This window comes from Vicugna pacos, chromosome 34 (assembly GCF_048564905.1).
Source record: "Vicugna pacos chromosome 34, VicPac4, whole genome shotgun sequence".
Lineage (NCBI taxonomy): Eukaryota > Metazoa > Chordata > Mammalia > Artiodactyla > Camelidae > Vicugna > Vicugna pacos.
In genome coordinates this window covers 16,569,690-16,590,135 of record NC_133020.1, presented here as the reverse complement: position 1 = coordinate 16,590,135, position 20,446 = coordinate 16,569,690, and the positions used below count along the sequence as shown (strand labels likewise).

Genomic DNA, 20,446 nt, shown 5'->3' with positions numbered 1-20,446 from the left:
GGAGGGCGCCGAGGGGAGGGGGAGGGCCGGGGGAGGGGTCCGGCTGCCCCGGAAGCACCTCCCCGCCAGCCCCCTCCTCCAGCCCGGCCCGCAGCCCCCGGCCTGCAGCCCCCACCCTCTCGGCCCGGCAGGAAGTGACAGGCCCCGAGCGAGCCCCGGAGGCCTGGCGGAGCCGCGGCCCGGCCCGCACCCGCACCCCGGAGCGGCGGGAGGGGCGGGGAGCCGCGGCCGCGCCGGGCGCCTCCCACCCCGCCCTCGGCGCCCCCGCCCCTCCAGGAAGGGGAGGAGGCGAGGGGAGCCCGCCGCGGAGGCCGAGCGAGCCCCCCGCCCAGCCTGGCGACCGGGGACCCCGGCACGTGAGGTGGACGCCCCCCGGGAGCGCTCGGGTGCAGAGCCGGGCGCCGAGGTAAGCGGGCGGCCGCGGCCGCGCAGGGGCAGGACCTCTGGGGGCTTGGCCGCGCGGGGATGTTTCTCCAGGCACCTCGGGTGTGGAACGCCCCAGGTACCTCCCCCAGTCTCTCCCCCAGCCTACCTCCAGCGCTGCGCTCTGCGGTCCTCGGCTCTGCCTGTCCGAGCCCTCTCGCTGTTCATTTCACCGTGCTCACCGCTGTCTGTCCGTCACCCTAGTTGCTTCTGACTGCTCGGTCTCTCATTCATTTTCCCTTCTCTGACTTTGCTTCTCCCATCCGAGCATGCTGTCTAGTTATCTCCTTGCTTTTTTGTATATGGTCCGCTGGGTTCCTCAGCGTCCGATTCCTTGACTTCTGTCTGTCTCTCTCCTGCCCGTCTCCCCTCTATCAGTAAGCACATTTCTCTGCTCGCTTGGGTCACTTCACTCCTGGCACCGCTCTGTCGACCCGCTTCCCCCGGTGTGTTTGATTCCTCTTGGGAACCTCATTCTCACCAAGGTTCTAGATCCAGCAAGGACCCCTGGGCGTCCGCTCTCCCCGTTCTTCAGATTACTTCCCTTTCTTCGGCACAGTCTTCCCCGAACCAACCCCTTCTCCCGCCCCCCTCCCAAGCCCCATCCTGCCTACAAGACAGAGTTTCACGCTAAGGGAAATGGATTTTCTCCAACTCTTGGCTCAGGAGGCCCAATACTAGGTCTGCTTCAATATTCTCTTCTAGCTGCTTTCCAAAGGTCCGTGCTCCTACCCAGCCCAACCACACGCACCCAAACATCTTTTCAGGATGACCATGGTTTAGTTATTCCGGGGACCTCTACGGTTCAGCTTCTCAATCTTTCTCTTCCAGTTTAATTCTGAAAATTTCAATTCACTGTGCCTCCCAAACTTTTTCTTATCTTCATTTTCTGTATTTAATTTTACAGTTCCAACACTGATCACAAATGAATAGATTTATGTGCCTGGGATCCAGGAATCCTGGTTTTGACGACAGCTTTTCCTGATTTTATTAAAGACTTTAAGTTGGTCCATTTCCACCTCTTTTTCTATTTCACAATCTGAAAAAAAATTAAGACTTCCATTTTGGGGGAGATGGGGGAATCATACAGTTTATTAGCATTTTTACCTATGAAGGTGGGAATTAATGTCCCCTCTAGCTAGTAAAGGGGTCTCATGTCTCTGAGTCCAGTGAACTAAGTCCGGTTATCTGTAACTATCTTAACAATGCCATGCTGCCTCTAATCTTTACCCACTTTTTTTCTTCACATGCTGATAATGAGGATTCATGGGTCTGTATCTGTTTAGTGCTTTGATATTTTGGCGAAAGATGTGGGGAGAAGAGAGACTAGAGTTGAAGGCAATATGATTTCTCCTACGTACTTCTTGGGTTATATCCACTCATGCAGTGACATTTGTTATTCCCAAATGCAACTGAAGAGATGGGTATAATTCTTGGGGGATAATGATGTGATCGGATGATACTGGGACAGGAATTATAAGAAATCTCCCCAACTCTATTTCCAAGGCCAAGCAGTTTGATTTTGTTTACTTTGTTTGTTTGTTTGTTTTGGATGCAATCATTATAATAGATCCACCAGTAATAAAACTGTAGACAGCCCTTAGCAGAAATTCTGGTTTGATGTTTACATTCCCAAATCAAATAGTGATTTGCTGACCTGATATTTATAGTGGCTCCACACCTGAAAAGTAGAGAATATAGTGTCTAGGTTTAACAAAAGAGGAGACAAATTAAACTGAACAAAGACAAGTAATTGTCATTTAGTGCTGCTTTGAAGGCTTGTTTCTTCTTACTTCTCATCTCCTGTTTCTTTGCTTGGTTTCTTTTTTGCAAATTTTAGTGTAGACCCCCCAAAGGTAAATTCTGACCACTTTAGCTGAAATTTACTTTCTTGAAGATTTTCATTGCTGTCTTTAACATGTTTAATACCTGGAAGCCATTTGTTAAAGTGCTGTATTACATTTATTTGTGAAGCCCTCTTTGCAAACAGGGAAACTGAGGTATAAGAAGGGAGAGTGACATGCCCCGGTGTTAGCAGCCTGAGCGGGGACCAGGCGGCCCTTCGGGCTATAAGCGCTCTAGGCGAGCTCTTCTGTCTCCTGGTTTTACAACTTTCCGGGATGCGTTTGACGTGGCTGTATCTAAGCGCCTTCCCTATAAAGTGAAGACAGCGTGTACTCAGAGTGAGTGATGCGGCCTTAGTGACAGACTCCTTTTGGTTGGAAGAAGCATGTCCTAGTGTAAAGATGTGACGCTCAACTAGGACAACTTCTTTAACCGCAGAAAACCTCGTTTCCACAACTGTAAAGTGGGGATAATCGCATTTACCTTGAAGTGCTGTGAGAGAGAATGGAGCCCAGGGAGAGGAGGCACCTCGTGGCTTCTCAGCAGATGGTGACTATTGTTAATTTGAGGCTGACAGTGATGGTACAGATGCAGATAGAAATGAGGTAACAGTATGTTTTAAGTGAGGAGATTTTAAACTATTAAAAAGTGTTGAGGGGGTGTAAGGTGGCCTTACTATTGTGAGGAACCGTCTTACATTCTGGCCATTTTATGTGTAATGACAGCCTTGAGGGAACATGTAAAGATTGTTTCTTTTGAGACGCTGCAAAGATTCAGAAGATGGTGGGGAGATAGGGTAATAAGAGTGCATGGAAGATTTGACAGTTATTAAACCCGAGACAGCATGGCTTATGGAGGAAGAGGAAGATTCTTAGATAACTTGAATGATAACGTGGACTACTGGTTTGAGATCAGGTGTGAATTTTAATCCTTTGCTGCTTCCATCTAGGTCTTGAGTCAGAGCACCGGCCTTGGGGACCCTGGACCACTACCATGGAGACTGAGAGTGAGCAGAACTCTAACTCCGCCAATGGGAGTTCCAGCTCTGGGGGCAGCTCTCGGCCCCAGATAGCTCAGATGTCACTGTACGAACGGCAGGCCGTGCAGGTGAGGCCCAGCTCAGAGGGGCTGTGATCTGAGTATCGGCTCTGGGTGGGCAAGGACGCAGGGAGGTAATTGCCCTTTAGCTCCTTCCCAGCAAACTGGGGGAGCTGGAGTAGTTGACAGCTAAGGTCCCTTCCAGCTCTGAGAATCTTGGGAGTTTACAACAGTCTGAGCAAGCAGGCAGAGTGAGGTTCAGTCTTTAAACTAAGGTTTTTCTACCATTCAGTTCAGGCAGTTAGATTCTAACTATTTCTCTTCATGGATTGTCAGGTTTTTAATATCTGGTCTTTCTTGTAAATCACCCTGAGTAATGAAAATTAAGAACTTCTACTAAAGATCTTTTGGCTATTAGAATAACTGTGCACATCCTAAGAATAGTTCTAATTATTAAAGAAAAAAATACAGTCATAGTCCTAAAATTAACACTGAAACTGAATTACCAGGGTCATCTTTCTAAACACCCATTAGCATTATACTGGAGATGTTTGAAAATGCCAGTTGCTTGAAAATTTTACCTGATACGGCCTTTCATAAGTCACTGTTTACTCTGTTTTTCATCATTTTCAGCCCACTAAGGCTCTGTCACCTTTGTTGCATCCCCAGAACATGGATCTTCTGTTTTCTTTCTCTGTTTACATTAGTCACCGTCCCATTTACTTTCAACGAGGCCAGTCCTGGTTCTCTGTTATATCATGTATTTCCAGATTCCATTTTGGGAAATAAGAGTGCATGTGAGCTACACTGCTTCACTTTTCAAGAACAGAGCATAGCAGAATTAATTGCTTCTCCACTTTTGGAGGACTATGCGAAGTTTCTGGTTCTGATATAAAAATGGACACATGAGATATTGATGATTTAGCCGGATACCCATCTTCCTCTGTTTCTCTCCTTCCCGTATGTCTCTGTTGCAGGGTCACAGTGAGTCCCACAGAAGGGGAGTTAGGAGCGATTCCTTCTAAGCGGGTTGACCCCCTCTTTTCCTTCCTAGGCCCTGCAGGCACTGCAGCGTCAGCCCAACGCGGCCCAGTATTTCCACCAGTTCATGCTCCAGCAGCAGCTCAGCAATGCCCAGCTGCACAGCCTGGCTGCCGTCCAGCAGGTGAGAGGTCAGCAGCTCGCTGGCCCAGGAGGGAGGGGACAGGCGCTGCAGGTGGGCAGGGGCACACGGCATCTTCCACTAGGTCCGGCTGCAAGCGATCTCCTCTGCCTCCCATCCCCTGCAGGAGGAGGGAAGGAGCCCAGCATCTGGGCTTGCAGGAAGGGCAGTGGCAGGCCCACCTTTGAGAGGCAGAACGGCCGTCTGCTAGACCTTCACTGTCCAGCATGGCGGCCGTTAGCCCGCCACCTGTGGCCATCCAACATTTAAAATGTGGCCAGTCCACATTGAGAAGTGCCAAATGATTTTGGATTTCAGAGACTTAGTGTGGAAAAAAAAATCTCAGTAGTTTATTTGGCTACATGTTGAAATGAGATATAGTAGCTTAAATAAAGTTTATTTGTCATTTTTTTTTCACCTTTTAAAAAATGTCCATCCTAGACAATTATATGTGTGGTTCGCATTCTGTTTGTATTGGACAGCTCTGGGCTGGACTTACTAGTGGCTCAGGATGTAACTGGGCCAAAGGTTCTTCCACCTCAAAGAAGGTGGGAGGAGGAGAACCGGTTGCCTGCCTGCCGTGGGTGGGTTACCTGGGAGTTACTGGGTTAGCAAATGGGGTAACGTGAGGGTGACTGGGACAGTGAATACACCTTCCCTTGCTCCACACTAGAGTTTCTCAGTTCTTGCCTGGAATGTCTCGTATGTTTTGTGCTTGTGATTTATTACTGGAAGACTCAGAGCCTTTACCTTCCTTGTCTCTGCTTTTTCTTGTCTTCGTCCCCTCTAACAGGCCACGATCGCTGCCAGTCGGCAGGCCAGCTCCCCGAACACCAGCACCGCTCAGCAGCAGACCACCACCAGCCAGGCCTCGGTGAGAACTGCTTCTCCCTGCGGAGAGGCCCTCTGCCGTGGGCCTTGGTCTCTGGGTTAAACTGCTTAGTGCAGCTGATCTGAGAGTGTGTACTGAGCCACGAGTGGTATTTCGTGCTCTTAGGTAGAGAATACTAGTAAAAGGGAGAGTGACTTGGATCGATACAGGAGTCTTAAGGAGGAGGTCTAAGAAAGGAGGAGGAGAATCCTGGGGAAGAAGAGGAGGGAACACAGGAAAGGGACTAATCTCTGGCCCCTTGAATGGGGAGTAACGTCTGTTCCATTTCGTTGCTTTGCCTTCCCAACTGTTACGCTGCTGGTGAGGGACTGGTTTCTGTGCTGTGGTCATGCCCTGCAGTAGCCAGGATGCCAGCTGCGGGTAGGAAGGTGGTATTCATGTCCTCCTGACTCTATGGCAGTGAGCTAGTCTGTTCTTGACCACATCACCCTGAAGTTGTCAGTCGTGTGTGTTTCCCCGTGCCTCTCCCAGATCCTCAGTCCTGGTTCCTTTCTGTACCGCACAGATCAACCTGGCCACCACTTCGGCCGCCCAGCTCATCAGCCGATCCCAGAGTGTGAGCTCGCCCAGTGCTAGCACGCTGACCCAGTCTGTGCTGCTGGGGAACACCACCTCCCCGCCCCTCAACCAGTCCCAGGCCCAGATGTACCTGCGGGTAAGACACGGACACAGCCACGGCTATCCCAGGGGCGTGGTCGTTCTGTGACGAGTGGTGGAGTGAGAGCTGTTTTACTTAGTCATGGTCACCCGGATGTTTTAAGACAAGCCGGTCTACTTCCTGTGCCTGACCGACCTCTAGAAGTTAGAAGCTGTTCACCTTAATATTTGAGTAAATTTGCATCAGATACGGTCTCCTCTTTAAACCTGTGGCTCAAGCGCACTCCTTCCGTTATCTCTTGCCCTAGCAACTTACTGTAGGTAAACACCTGCTCCAGAGTCCTTGTCGTCTCAGCTTTTTTGATGTTTGGCTCTTTGTTGTCAGCGTATAGTTTTGCGCACGTTCTAGGTTTTCCTCTGGATGAGTCATCGCACGTGGAGAATAGGGGTCTCCTGGGTTGGTGTGGCAAGGGGCAGGGCTTAGCTGTTCCGTATCTTCTGTTTATTTTGTCTTGTGGTCCTTCCCTTCCGTTTCTTCTGTCTTTCTTCTTTTCCTCTTGTCCTCTTTCCTCTGCTCTTCCTCCTCCTCTCCTTGCCAGCCACAGCTGGGAAACCTATTGCAGGTAAACCGGACCCTGGGCCGGAATGTGCCTCTAGCCTCGCAGCTCATCCTGATGCCTAATGGGGCGGTGGCCGCGGTCCAGCAGGAGGCGCCATCTGCTCAGTCTCCGGGAGTCCACACAGATGCCGATCAGGTCAGTGGCGACCACTTGACCTGCGGACGGGCACTGGGGAGGGCGATGGGATGGCCCTGGACCAGGGCCCACCCTTCCACCCCATTCCCACTTTACCACTTTTCAGAATTCCTCTGGAACTTGAATCCCTCAAAACTTTTTAGTTACTTGAGTTAGGAAGGGAGGTAGACTGGACTGAAAACAGCCCTGTGGATCTGGAAAGCCTTGTTCTTGATGCAGGTCAGATTTCCTTTCCATTCTTTTAGCCCTCTGTGGCAGTCTTAATTCTCCTGGCAGTACTGCCTCTGGAAGATGAGCGGTGGCGGAGAGCATTCTGGTGAGACAGACGGGAAGCTGACCTGGCTGAGTTGCTGGAGCAATGTTTGATTCCTACTCTTTATGAGTTACTCTGGCTCTCAACCTTCAGCAGCCTGTTTCTGCTCAGCAGAAACTCTGTGTTCCAGCAGAGTCTTGCTCGCCAGTGCTTCCCCGGCCTTAGCTCCAGTCTATGTACATACGTGGAGAGAGCCTGGATTTTTAGCTTCTATGGATAGGACACAACCTGGGAGCTCACAGTACTTACTTCATTCTTTCAGTTTATGGGTCAGCAAGTCAATATTGAGCTCTCTCTCTTGATGTGCTCAGATATATGCTAGGAACTTTGGAGGACTGAGAAGAAATAGGAGTCAAGCCTTCAAAGAGCTTAGAGTACAAAGCAGCACAAAAGTAAATGGTACTAAGGTCGAGTGACGCACGAGCTTAGGGAAGAGCGGCTCCGTTCTTTTCAGTGACTTTTGGGAACTTGAGCAGATTCTTAAAGGGTGGGTAGGATTTGATTTGGAGTAAGAAGAACACTGGAGAGAGAACAGCATGTGTAAAGGCCTAAGTCATGCATGTGACTGCGAGTTGGGGGCGGCTGGATAAAGTGGAGACAGCGGGCCTGTGGTGGAAAAGGTCCGTTCGGGAGAATTCTGAAAGCCAAGTGACTTCCTAGTGCCAGGCGTGGTGCTGGCTTGAACAGCAGATTAATAGGGTCGGGAAACTACTTTAGAAAGAATCATCTAGGAACGTGTGCCTGGAAAAGAAGGAGAAATTAGGGAACCTGTTAAGAAACTGTTGGGGTCATTTAGCTACAAGGTCGGGCCTTTGTTTTAGGCTGTGGTGACAGCAGTGGGGTCAGAGGTCGAGGTGGAGCCTGCTTCCACAGCCAGCTCTTTCATTTGTCCATTTGTTCATCAGATATTCGTGTGTCAATGTGTAGAGGGACGGAGGAGCAGCTGAAAGTGTGAAACTGATAATTGGGTTAGATTCCAACAATGACCCAGGCAAATGGCTTAACATCTTTCCCCCAGTTTCTTCATCTATAAAATAGCTGTTATAAACTACCTCCCTCAGGCTGTGTTGTGAGGACTAAGTGAGATGCTACGTGTACGCGTTTGAACAGTGCCTGGACATAAAGAGCGTTCATTCTCATGATATAGCGGGCGGTCCTTAGCCTTGGTGTCCAGGACGGTCGTGATCACCAGACTGATGGAGAAGACAAACCACTGAAGCACCAGACATTGAACAGATAAAATCACCTGAATGGTTGAGTAATTGTTTCATTAGAACATACAGAGTGGTCTGCAAGGGACCAGATGTAGCCTTGGGATGAGGGTAGAAGTCCAGAAGGCCCCCTGAGGAGGTGGCAGTTAAGTGGGGCCTGTAGACATGAGTCAGGATAGATGTGGAAGGAGACTGGTGGAGGTGGGGGGGCCGTACGTCCCGAGGCCTGAGGAGGGAAGGGGCTTTGTGTATTTGCGGCATTGGAAGAAGAACCATCGTGTTCTTGGAGCCTGGAAAGTGGGGACAGAGACGTGCTGGAGAGGTGGGAGAAACTCATCCTGCCGGACTTGGGGACTTTAGGACTTGGGGCTTTATGTGAAGGGCAATGGGAAACATGGGAGGGACATGGAGAGTTGAGGATTTAAACAAATTTCTTTTTTTTAAGAACTCTGTTGGCTTCTCTATGGAGAATAAATGGAGATGGTGTGAGTATCAGTGAGAACAGTGTTGTAACAGTTTAGGGGAAAGATGGTGTTTGGAGTAGGTGGTAGCCATGGAGATGGAAGGAAATGAATAGATTGGAGAAAAACTTAGAAGATCATTGAAAAGGAAGGACTGACCGGTGGATGAGGGAGTGGAGGGACGTGCCAGAGCTGGGATCTGACAGCAGCGAGGGGCTGGCGGTGCTGTTGATGCCAGAGGAATGTCAGGGAAGTGGACTTGGGGGTAAGTTCCCTTCTTGATGTGCCCAGTGGAAGTGCTTGTGAGCCACCCTCCAGGAGATGTGGGGTCAGCAGTTTGGTATACGTGGTGCTCGAGCTCAGATGCAGGGTCTGAGTTGGAGGCGAACAGTCAAGCGTAGAGGCATATAGATGACAATGAAGTCAAGCATTTGAAACCGCCTAGGGGGCTGGTATGGACGGAGAAAAGAAAAGCCTTCAAGCTGGAGCCCCGAGGGTTAGGACGAGCCCTTAGAAAATGGAGCAGCTCAAAGCTGAGCGGAGGGTGATGAGCTGGCAGAGGGGAGCAGGAAAGAGCGACAGAGAGAGAAGACAGGGGAGCAGAATGTTACAAGGAGCGGCAGGGGGTCCCCTGTCAAATGCAGTGAAGACGCTGGAAAGATGCATTTACTGCTAGGGATGGAGGGCCCTTTCAGCGGAGTTGTGGGGAGTGAAGCCTGGGTGGTAGTGTGACCTGAGCAATGACTGGGTGGTGGGAGTCGAGGCAGTGACTTTAAACACTTACAGAGTTTGTCAGTAACGGGAAAGAAGGTGAAGCTGGAGTTGGGACGGGGTTCAGGCCTGGCGATGGCAGGAGCCAGTGGAGGAGAGGTTGAAGAGACAGGAGAGAATGGATAAAGAACACTTGAGAAGGAGGAGGGACGGGACCCTCCCACCCTCTGATAGGAGGGAGGAGAGAAGGGAGAGGAGGGAGCAGTGAGGGAGGGGTGCTGATGCAGGTGAGGGTGTATTTCAGGTTTGGTGGTGGAACTGCTGAAGTCTCGTGCACAGAACGGTTTTATGGTCCCTGCGAGGGTGGGCAGTGAGAGGGGAAGGAGGAAGTGGTTCTGAGGTCCCGGGAGGGTAGGGAAGTTTTAAATAGCCATACGGAAAGGAAGCCAATTAGAAAACCCTATGTAATTGCCAGATAACATTTAAGTGCCCAGCACCCAGTCCTGGTGGTTCTTGTAAATCTCTCTCAAAAGCTGTTACCTCTTCTTCTTTATTCCTGTTGTCTGACTTTGGACTCTTTTTCTTTTTCACCTGAATTGACTGTACTCGTTTCCTAACTGGTCTCTTGCCTTCATCCTTATCTACGTCTCCTCCTCCTCCACATCACTATCAGAATAAGTTTTGAATAAGAAGGTATATGTTGTTGCTAAGATTATTTTTAATTGTACCTACCTCTGGTGTACAGAATTTGATTAGTCATAACCCTTGGTTCATGATATCCTCTCTTCAATGGTTCATTCACGGCCCACTCTTTAAGTTTATTGACTCAGTAAGTTTTAATCCTATAATAAGCCATCCCCAGTTCTATCCACTGCCTGTCCCTACCCTGGTGGCAATTAATGATCATTTTGATTCCTAGGTTTGTCCTTTCCTTGTGTCCTTTTTTATATAGTTTTGTTGCCTTTGTGTATATTTCTAAAAAGTCTGTTTTATTATGGAATGTTTCAAGCATATACAAAAATAGGAAAGAAAATGAATTCCTAGGTACTTAACCATCCAGCTTCGACATTTATCAGCACGTGGCCCATCTCTCCAGGCCCCTTCCCTTCACCTGGGGATTATTTAGAAGCAAATCCCAGACACTATACCATATATATGTGTGTGTGTGTGTGTGTGTGTGTGTAGAAGGTACTTGTGTATGTAGTGTTTTGGGGAATGCTTCCTTAGTAGCTTATTGTCAATATCCATTTGTATTGTTGCATGTCATTGTACTTTATTCATTTTTGACCTGTACGTAATATCCCATCGTGTGAATGCACTGCAGTTCATTCATCTTCTCTCCGGGTAACGGCCAGCTGGGTTGTTTCCAGGCCTTCGCCACTATGGGTAGCGGCGCTGTGATCATCCTTACGCACGCCTCCCCTTGTGCACAGCGAGAGCGCCTCTCGGGGATTCCTGGGTTAGAGCGCGTGCGAATGTTCAACTTTTATGATGCCAAACTCTCTTCCAGAGTGGTGATGCTCATTCACACTTCCAGCAGTGGTATTTAAGAGAGTGCATTCAGCTATTGATTTGAGCATTGATGATTCTGATTAACCTTCTTCAGTGGCTTCCTGTACTCAGCCAGGTGCCCCCATGCCTTCTCTCCATCCATACTTACGAGCACTTCCTGTGTGGCAGGCACTGTGCTAGCTGCTGAGAATGTAACAGCGAAGAGGACGGGTAAACTTTCGGATTCCAAACCAAAGTTCAGTCTCTCCTTATTTTCACGCACTGGGCCCTTCAAGATCTGGCCTCTTCCAACCTCCCTAGCCTCAGCCTACCTTCCTAGCTCCATTTCTTGCCACTGCCTCTAACTCATCCCAGGTATAACGAAATATTTATAATTTCCAAAAATGCTATGCTCAGTGGTCTTGCAAATGTTGTTTCCTATGTCTTCAAACCTCTGCCTTCACTATTACCTGTTGGTTCTCAGATGAAACATCGCCTGTTTTAGGACGTTGTCCCTAATCTGCCTCATCTGAGTTAATCCTTCTCCTCTGTGCTCCCACAGCAGTGTGCGCACGTCTGTGCGTAGGGTTACTTGGTCATTGGTTTCCGTGTCTTGTTCTCTAGTAGAAAGTACTCGTTCAAAGCGGGGACTTGCGTCTTTCTTCTGTGCATTCCCAGTATCCAGGGGAGTACCTGGAGCGTGGCAGGTATTTGGGTGGAAGCTGAGTGAATGAGGGGAGGAAAGAGAAACTCTGAGACATTTTGAAGGAATAAAATGACCAGACTTGGTGATAGATTTGATAGTCAATGAAGGAGACCGAAAAATCCACTGTGACTCAGGAGTTCCTCCCTGGCAAGGCCGTCAGTGCGTGTGACTGTCAAGGTGGGGATACGAGTTGAGGGGGGCTGTGGTGGGTCTGAAGCTGTCACCACTACTTCTGGAGCAGTCCCAGAAATATTTTTTTAAACCAAAGTACAGTCAGTTACAGTGTGTCAATTTCTGGTGTACAGCACAATGTCCCAGTCATGCATATATATATATATATATATATATATATATATATATATATATACACACACACACACAAAAATATTTCTTTTCACATTCTTTTTCATTAAATGTTAAGATATTGAATATAGTTCCCTGTGCTATACAGAAGAAATTTGTTTTTTATCTATTTTTTAAACAAAACATATTAAAACCTTTATTGTATCTATTTTTATATATAGTGGTTAACATTTGCATATCTCAAACTCCCAAATTTAGCCCTTCCCACCCCCTTTCCCCCCAGAAATCTTTGACCTTAGTGCCCCTTGTTCCCCCTTTCTCAGTCTGCCTTTTTCTTCTTGTCTTCCAGGTGCAGAACTTGGCTGTCAGGAGCCAACAGGCCTCAGCCCAAGGACCCCAAATGCAAGGCTCTGCTCAGAAGGCCATTCCTCCTGGAGCCTCCCCTGTCTCTAGCCTCTCCCAGGCCTCAAGCCAGGCCCTAGCTGTGGCTCAGGCCTCCTCTGGGGCCTCCGGCCAGTCCCTCAACCTTAGTCAATCTGGTGGAGGCAGTGGGAGTAGCATCCCAGGGTCCATGGGTCCAGGTGGAGGTGGCCAGGCGCCTGGGGGCTTGGGCCAGCTGCCTTCCACAGGGATGGGTGGTAGTGGGAGCTGTCCCAGGAAGGGCACAGGAGTGGTGCAGCCCTTGCCTGCAGCCCAGACAGCGACCGTGAGTCAGGGCAGCCAGACAGAAGCCGAAAGTGCAGCGGCCAAGAAGGCAGAAGCAGATGGGACTGGTCAGCAGAACGTGGGCATGAACCTGACACGGACAGCCACACCTGCTCCCAGCCAGACCCTTATTAGCTCAGGTAAGCTGTCACCTCTCAGAATGTCATTACTCTCTTGGAACTTGTGTGAAATCTTCAGAGTACACATCTTTGCCTTTTTCCCTGCGTGTCTTGGTTGTGGAGCAGTGAAAGGGAAGAGAATCACCTCGGCCTTGATCTTATTCGTCCAGAGAGACGGGGGCAGGTCACAGAGATGGACCTTGTCTGTGTCCCCTGGGCAGCCGTCAGCTGGCATGTGGCCTTGTCTTCTCTCTCTCAGGTCCTGAGTTCTTGAGTTTCTTCACTCTACCCTTTCATTCACTCAGCTCTTTTTGAATTGCCTACTGTGTTCCAGGAAGTGCTAGGGATACAGACTCCCTGTGATTTAAGCATAAGGGATGAATTCTCTCCTCACTCTCTGTTTGATGCTGGTCTGTTGGCCCAGCGGAGGGCACAGTCTGTGTAAGAGCACTTAGGACCAGCAAATCGAGCCACAGTTTGATACAGTCAACTTGTGATCATCTGTATCGACGATAAGGATTAAAAAAAAAAGAATAAATAACAGTAATAATGATCATGACCTGCAAGAGTTAGTCCTTGCCTTCGGGCTGTGGGTAGCTAGGGATGAGTGCCTTACTTGGTACGCGTGTGTTTGCCTTCCTTGCTTCCGGTGCTTTATTTGTCGCTGTTTGAACAACGTCCGCGCGAAACGTAAGCGCTAATTACCAGCTGTGCCGCGCGTACCTCGTGCGCGCACTCCGCGGCGCGCTGCTGCCCGCGCGCTTTTCGTCTCACGTGCATCCTCTGGACACGGCAGGACACGGCTCCAGCTTACAGAGGAGGGAACTAGGGAGAGTCTGAGCCTCCGGCTGCTGACTCTTAAGACTTTTGGGTGGTGACTGAAACCGATGGATCCCGGAGACCGGGTGTTCGTGGAAAGATGTTGGCATCTTTATCTCTGGGGACATTTATTCTTTCAGTGGCTGTTATGTGTTTCTCACGTGCCAGACCCTGGGCTGGGTTCTCAGGATGTAGAAATAAGTAAGGCATGGACTCGGTGCTTGAGGAGCTGAGTCTAAGCTTGGAGAGGACGGGCCCGCTGTTGTCCTTGCTGAGTGCAAGGTAACAGGATTTAAGTACAGCAAAGAGAATAAAAATTAGATAAGTGGAAGAGGTTACTGAGGGCTGTTAAATGATTGAGCAAGGAAGCTCCCTCCCTGGAGTCTTTGAGACTGGAGGTAGCTGGTGACGTCTGACTGGAAGGAAAGAGTGAACGAGGTCCTCCCAGGTTCGCTTTCTGTCTGCTCTTTCAGTCCAGAACTAGGTACCCTTTGGAAAGATGTTTTTACTTTTAATTTAAAAGGACGATTATTTTCTGCTCGTCTTCCTCTTTGTTCCGCTGTGGGCTTGCTCCTGAAGCCACCTACACGCAGATCCAGCCCCATTCCCTGATTCAGCAGCAGCAGCAGATCCACCTCCAGCAGAAGCAGGTGGTCATCCAGCAGCAGATCGCCATCCACCACCAGCAGCAGTTCCAGCACCGCCAGTCGCAGCTCCTGCACACCGCCACGCACCTGCAGCTGGCCCAGCAGCAGCAGCAGCCGCCGCCTCCGCCGCCGCCGCAGGCCGCAGCCCTATCTGCCCCTCCGCCCCCGCCGGTGCCTCCCGCCCCGCAGGTCCCACCTTCCCAGTCCCAGCAGCAAGCCCAGACCCTGGTTGTTCAGCCCATGCTTCAGTCCTCGCCCTTGCCTCTCCCACCCGACCCAACCCCCAAGCCACCCATCCCCATCCAGTCCAAACCATCTGTAGCCCCGATCAAGCCTCCTCAGTTAGGGGCTGCGAAGATGTCAGCTGCCCAGCAGCCCCCACCCCATATCCCTGTGCAAGTTGTGGGCACCCGACAGCCGGGCACAGCCCAGGCCCAGGCTCTGGGGCTGGCACAGCTGGCAGCTGCCGTACCCACTTCCCGGGGGGTGCCGGGTACCATGCAGCCTGGTCAGGCCCATTTGGCCTCCTCGCCACCATCATCCCAGGCTCCTGGTGCGCTGCAGGAGTGCCCTCCCACGCTGGCCTCTGGGATGACCCTTGCCCCCGTGCAGGGGACAGCACATGTGGTCAAGGGTGGGGCGACCACCTCCTCCCCTGTTGTAGCCCAGGTCCCTGCCGCCTTCTACATGCAGTCTGTGCACCTGCCGGTGAGTGACGTCTGATGCTTTTGAGGGCACTGTCACCCTTGAGTGGACCTGGGGCTGGGTGGAAATAGAGCTTAATTTAGGAAGGGGATAAAGAGTTGAGAAGGTTAAGGTACTGGTATTTATCTGCTTTGTTGTAAGAGGAAGTCAGATCTTGATGGAAGGTTAAGATCCTGGCATGCATTTGTTCCTGTTGTAAGAGAGAGAGATTGATGTATATAATAGAATTTCATACTGCTAAATTTGCTACTGAAATTCTATGTTTTAGGATTTGTACTGAGTTAATCAAGATAGCCTTAATCACCAAAATCCATCTTTATAAAAACGACAGTTCTTGGTTGGGCCATGATGAAACCAGTCTCCAGGTCTAGGTCAAGACTAAATCATGTGTTTTTTTTGGTCCTGATGTAGAAGTTACACTTCTTGGGAATGACCAGAAATTTTAGTATACCGTGGGAAATACATAAATTGGGGAACCCAAAACTAAGAAAATTTTCTCTGACAGTATGGGAGTAATTGTTTTTCCTTGTAATCCTTCACTCATAAATCTTTTCTTCCTGTTCTTCACTTTATAGGGCAAACCCCAGACATTGGCTGTAAAACGCAAGGCTGAGTCTGAGGAGGAAAGAGACGATGTCTCCACGTTGAGCTCAATGCTTCCTGCGAAGACGTCTCCAGTAGTTGAGAGCCCGAAGGCCATGGAAGAGAAGAGCGGTCTCGGAGGTAGCTGCCCTCTGCAGTGCTGTTGGAGTGCTCAGCAGTGAGAAATTCTGAATGAGCTAAAGGAGAAATCTGAGTCAGTAGAACTTGGTGGGCACATGAGTAGGTCCAGTCACAGGGACTCCAGGGTGAATGATCAAAGGGGAACATGTATCACTGCGGACGATCAGGCGGGCTTGGCTCATAGATGGCTCAGTGAGGTCATCCCATATCTGTTCCTCAGTCTGTGTTTGTGTTCCAGAGAAAGCTGACCCAGTGAGCAGCGTGACTGCCAATACCCCAAGCAGCGATGTGGTGGCCTTGGCTCCTGCCCCAGCAGCACCCCCTCCAACACTGGCCATGGTGTCCAGGCAGATGGGTGACTCGAAACCCCCACAGGCCATTGTGAAGCCGCAGATTCTCACCCACATCATCGAAGGCTTCGTTATCCAGGAAGGAGCAGAACCTTTCCCGGTGAGGGCAGGGCCAGAAGGGGGCGCTTTCAAGTGGGGACTTGGTCTGACTGTTGTCTTTTCAAACTCCATTAAAATCAGAAGACTCAGAACTATTTAATTATTAGAGAATGGTTCAGTCCTGTTGTTTGTATGGTTAATTGTGAAGAAGGAAGGTAGAGAAAAGGAAAGAATATGTAGACCAGAAAATGAAAACGTTGGGAAGAGGAGAGGAAAAGGAAGAAAGTGACCTTTGAGCTGTCATGTTCAGTCAGACAAACTAGGTTGTTTTATAGTGAAGAAAACTGTGGGAGAGAAGGGAAGGGACTTTCCTGGGTGCCGAGAGTTGCAGAACCAGGACTAGAACACAGGCATGTCGACTCCTAGTGTTCCCTGCACCTTAGGGAGGAGAAGGACAAGATACAGAGCCAGGTAGGAACCTGTTCTCCGGTGAAAAAAGCCAGTTACAGATTCTAGATTGCCATACTGGAACTGGTTCTCTCCCATCAGACTTGGCCACCAGCTCAGAGATCCGGGCAAAGACAAGGCGGTTAGGAGTGCTGGGGAAAGCCGTAGGGAAGCAGAAAGGAATTAGGCTACTTAACTGTGAACTTTTTCTGGGACAGGTGGGTTGTTCTCAGTTATTGAAGGAGTCGGAGAAGCCACTGCAGACTGGCCTCACCACAGGGCTGAACGAGAATCAGGCAGGTGGCCCCTTAGGGGGGGACAGCCTGTCTGCTGGTGAGTATTTATTTAGAGACCCATCTGGCGAAGGAGGCTGATGGAGATCTTAGTGTAACATAGGAATTACCTATTTCAAGTGGGAATTATGTGAAGTCCCTCCACACACGGAAATCCATATTGTCGGGATGTGTAGAATCACACAAAAGTTGCTCCATAGGATTAGGGGGGTTTTATCAAGCTAAAGCAATCTGTTGAATTATTTACTAGAAGGATATATTTTTTCAAAAGAGGATCTTAAAGTAGGCTATTTCTTAATTTTCATTTCTCTGTACTGTAGATTATGTCATACATGTTAAGGAGTCTTGTTTACATTCCCCCCGCCTTTTGGAAACTTCTGTGGGAGAGGGATCTTTTATCTTTCCAGGCATTAGTAATTCGTTCCTCTCTCTGGTTCAGAAATGCAGTCTTGTCTGAAATCTTAGATTATGAATTAGGATAATGTTAGTCATTGAAAGTGGAAATTGTCTGGCTTCAGGTTAGGAAATGGCTGTGTCCTTGAGGGTCCAGAACCTTTATGGTTCTGGAGCTTGAACTTTGTTTTAGGGATGCCCAGTTAGGCTGTGCAGGTCTTTGGGGGCAAACCTTGGGAGTAATTGGAGTCCAGCTTCGGGCCTAAGGATGGCCTGCACGGCAGCAGAAACCAACGGAAAGTCTCTGGCGATGCCTTGTTTTCAGAGCTCGACAAGAAGGCGGCCCTCCTGAAGTGTGAGTACTGCGGGAAGTACGCCCCTGCAGAGCAGTTTCGCGGCTCCAAGAGATTCTGCTCCATGACTTGCGCCAAGAGGTACTGCAGGCACCTCGCCCTCAGCCCAGTGCTGGCTCCTCCATGTTGGGTTGCCCCCCTTCCCTGGGACCACCTCCAGGCTGATACTTAATGTCACCTTCTCTGCTTTCATTCTTTTCTCCAAGTCAGCCCTTAAAGTACTGGTTCGCATTCAGTGCAGGGTGGCAGGTGGTCTCCTGTGGAAGCACCTGGGACATCCTGTCTCCACCCTGCCCTGTAGGTACAATGTGAGCTGTAGCCACCAGTTCCGGCTGAAGAGGAAAAAAATGAAAGAGTTTCAAGAAGCCAACTATGCTCGTGTTCGCCGGCGCGGACCCCGCCGCAGCTCCTCCGACATCGCCCGAGCCAAGATCCAGGGCAAGCGCCACCGGGTGAGCCGCTCCCTTTAAAATGGGCCTTTTCCCTTCCTCTGCTCCTACAGGGCAACCCCTTTGCCTGGGTAAAAAAAGTATGAGACCAGAACTCTGGTTCCACACTGATCGCATTACTCTGAATTCCAGAAGACTCTGCCCTCTTGTCTGTTCTCACCCGATCGCTGGCTTGTGTATCCGTTAGTTCTTCCACTGCGTTTGAGTGTGGGGACTCTAGGTCAGTTGTTGGTAGGTAGGGAGGATCAAGAGAGTGACAGTTCATACTTGAAAGGCACTTGAGAGCAGGCTGGTGACTTCGGGCTTTTGCGAGTGAAGTGCAGATTATTGAGATTAGTTTTTCTCTGTGCCCCGTATTAACCTGAATCCAGAGTGGCTGGGAGATGGGAAAGAAATCTCAGGGCACCGTCATTCATGACCTCACTGTTCTGCATTTTATTCTGTAGGGTCAAGAGGACTCCAGCCGGGGTTCAGATAATTCCAGTTATGATGAAGCACTCTCTCCAACATCTCCCGGGCCTTTATCCGTGAGAGCGGGCCATGGAGAGCGTGACCTGGGGAACCCCAGTACAGCTCCGCCCACGCCAGAATTGCACGGCATCAACCCTGTGTTCCTGTCCAGTAACCCGAGCCGCTGGAGCGTGGAGGAGGTGTATGAGTTCATCGCTTCCCTGCAAGGTATCTGGGCCTCCCCAGTGGAACCCAGGTCACCTGCGTGCTTAGTTTTCCTGCAGTTTCCTTTAGGTCGTCCCTTAGGGCCTTTGTAACAGGAACCTGATGGACTTAAGAGGTAGAGGCTTAAGTAGGGTATGATGAAGGCGCTACTCTTGGCATTTATTCACGTGACTGGTCCACAGCCTGGGCTCGCAGGTTTTCTGGGTTGACTGTCCTCTGCTGTGTCAGCAATTTTGCAACACTGGATTTTCGTCTCTTACGATTCTTACCAGTAGTTTTTAGGTAAAGCGTGTTTTTACTGTGTGACTCATTGGGCTCTCCGGCATGGATAAAAGACTTTTGTTCAGGGGAGAAGGGAGTTAGGACATCCTGGGCCGCTGTTGCCCTGCTCTCTTCAAGGCAGGATTGTTTATAAACTGTTCTTAACAGAGATGGTTTTCTTCAGAAAACCACCCCACTTTCCTTGCTATTTTGTCAGAATTCTGGCCCCTTAAAATGTAATGAAGGCTCTTAACTTTGATTTTCTTACCAGCATCAAAGAAAATGTATGTATTTTGCTCCCTCCCTTTCTCCCCTCAAGATATCTTAATTTATTCCCCTGGTTGAACAACTTAGTTGTTCTCCCTTTATCTCAGCTTTTTTTCCTGTTGTTCTCTCTGATTTCAGTTTGCTCCCAGAGCCTGCCATCTCAGGCCACTGCACTGCTGGATTTAGGACAGGCACTCTGGTGCTACCATGTAGCTCCTCGTACTAATTCCCACCATTTCCTCCTAGGCTGCCAAGAGATCGCAGAGGAGTTTCGTTCCCAGGAGATTGACGGACAGGCCCTCTTATTACTTAAAGAGGAACATCTCATGAGTGCCATGAACATCAAGCTGGGCCCGGCCCTCAAGATCTGCGCCAAGATAAATGTCCTCAAGGAGACCTAAGGTGGCCCTCTTGCACAAACCAGCCCAAGGCAGACACTCCCCACTGTCCAGGTTATGACCTGGTGCCAGCAGACTTCACAGGGAAGAAAGAGCTGTTCCAATTATGTAACCCTTCCGTAGAGTGGATTACTGAGACGGGGAAGAACAGTGCGAGGCTTGGTCGCTGGTGCTACATGGCGGCAGCTCTGACATTTCTCTGGGTTCTACTTTGTTTTTTAAAATCTGTACCATTCTCACCTCCCCCAATTCAGTCTTTACAAGAGGCAGTCTGGAGGACTAGGACTGCTCAGCCTTATCCCAGAGTGGGGTGTCTAGCCAGGGTCTCGGTCCTCCAGGAGGAGGAGTGTTCAGTGCCGGGGGCTAGGAGGTGGATGGGACGTAGGTGTGCCTCAGCCGCGCGGGAGGCAGGGTTTTTCCAGCTTGTGTGACACAAGTAGCAGAATCCGGTGCCCCCTCTTCCCTCTGGATTGTCCGACTGTAGCCGTGGCCGAGTTGTGCTGTCCCTCCCTTAGTACTGAATGTTCTCTCCTGCGTCCGTGGCAGGGTCAACAGCCAGGGCAGAGACTTGGCTGGCACCATGCTGATTAGCTGCAGGGACTGTTTGGCACACACGTGGCGGTTGCCATCCTTTTTGCATCCCTGCTCCCTTCCAGTTTATCTGTTGTCTTCTGCCCTCCCTTTCCCATTCCTACTCTGCTCTGTCCTATAGCTTTATAAAGCAGGAGCGCGTGGGGCTGAGGTCAGGTGTAGAAGTACCTGCCTTAGGCGCTATTCCTTATACAACAAAAAATATTAAATATTTTTTTTTCCCTCCTCAGTAAAAGGATGAAAATTGGTCTTGGCTGTCTTACTCCATCATTCCAGTGTATCTACCCTCTTCTTTCACACAAAT

At 49.9% G+C, this 20,446-nt stretch overlaps 1 protein-coding gene and 1 long non-coding RNA gene across 5 annotated transcripts in view; one reads left to right on the top strand and one right to left on the bottom strand.

The window, feature by feature from the left end:
- The window catches only part of LOC140691274 (uncharacterized), a 31,567-nt gene extending 30,715 nt beyond the window's left edge, over positions 1-852 (bottom strand). For both annotated transcript variants that reach the window (XR_012066851.1, XR_012066852.1), the window contains exon 1: positions 533-852. This is a non-coding gene — a long non-coding RNA (uncharacterized lncRNA). The remainder of the gene's footprint in view (positions 1-532) is intronic.
- Positions 269-20,392, top strand: PHC1 (polyhomeotic homolog 1). 3 transcript variants are annotated; one of them, XM_072954396.1, is made up of 15 exons: positions 269-406; positions 3,218-3,375; positions 4,361-4,471; positions 5,262-5,342; positions 5,866-6,015; positions 6,581-6,712; positions 12,258-12,753; positions 14,131-14,906; positions 15,479-15,626; positions 15,865-16,076; positions 16,681-16,795; positions 17,474-17,582; positions 17,803-17,953; positions 18,397-18,628; positions 19,400-20,392. In XM_072954396.1, the coding sequence occupies exons 2-15, from the start codon at positions 3,262-3,264 to the stop codon at positions 19,552-19,554; spliced, it is 2,982 nt and encodes a 993-aa protein (XP_072810497.1). In that variant the 5' UTR covers positions 269-406; positions 3,218-3,261; the 3' UTR covers positions 19,555-20,392. The 3 variants fall into 3 exon arrangements, with proteins under 3 accessions (XP_072810497.1, XP_072810496.1, XP_072810498.1); XM_072954395.1 differs by having other exon boundaries at positions 6,557-6,712; XM_072954397.1 differs by lacking the exon at positions 6,581-6,712.
- Positions 20,393-20,446: the final 54 nt, after the last annotated feature.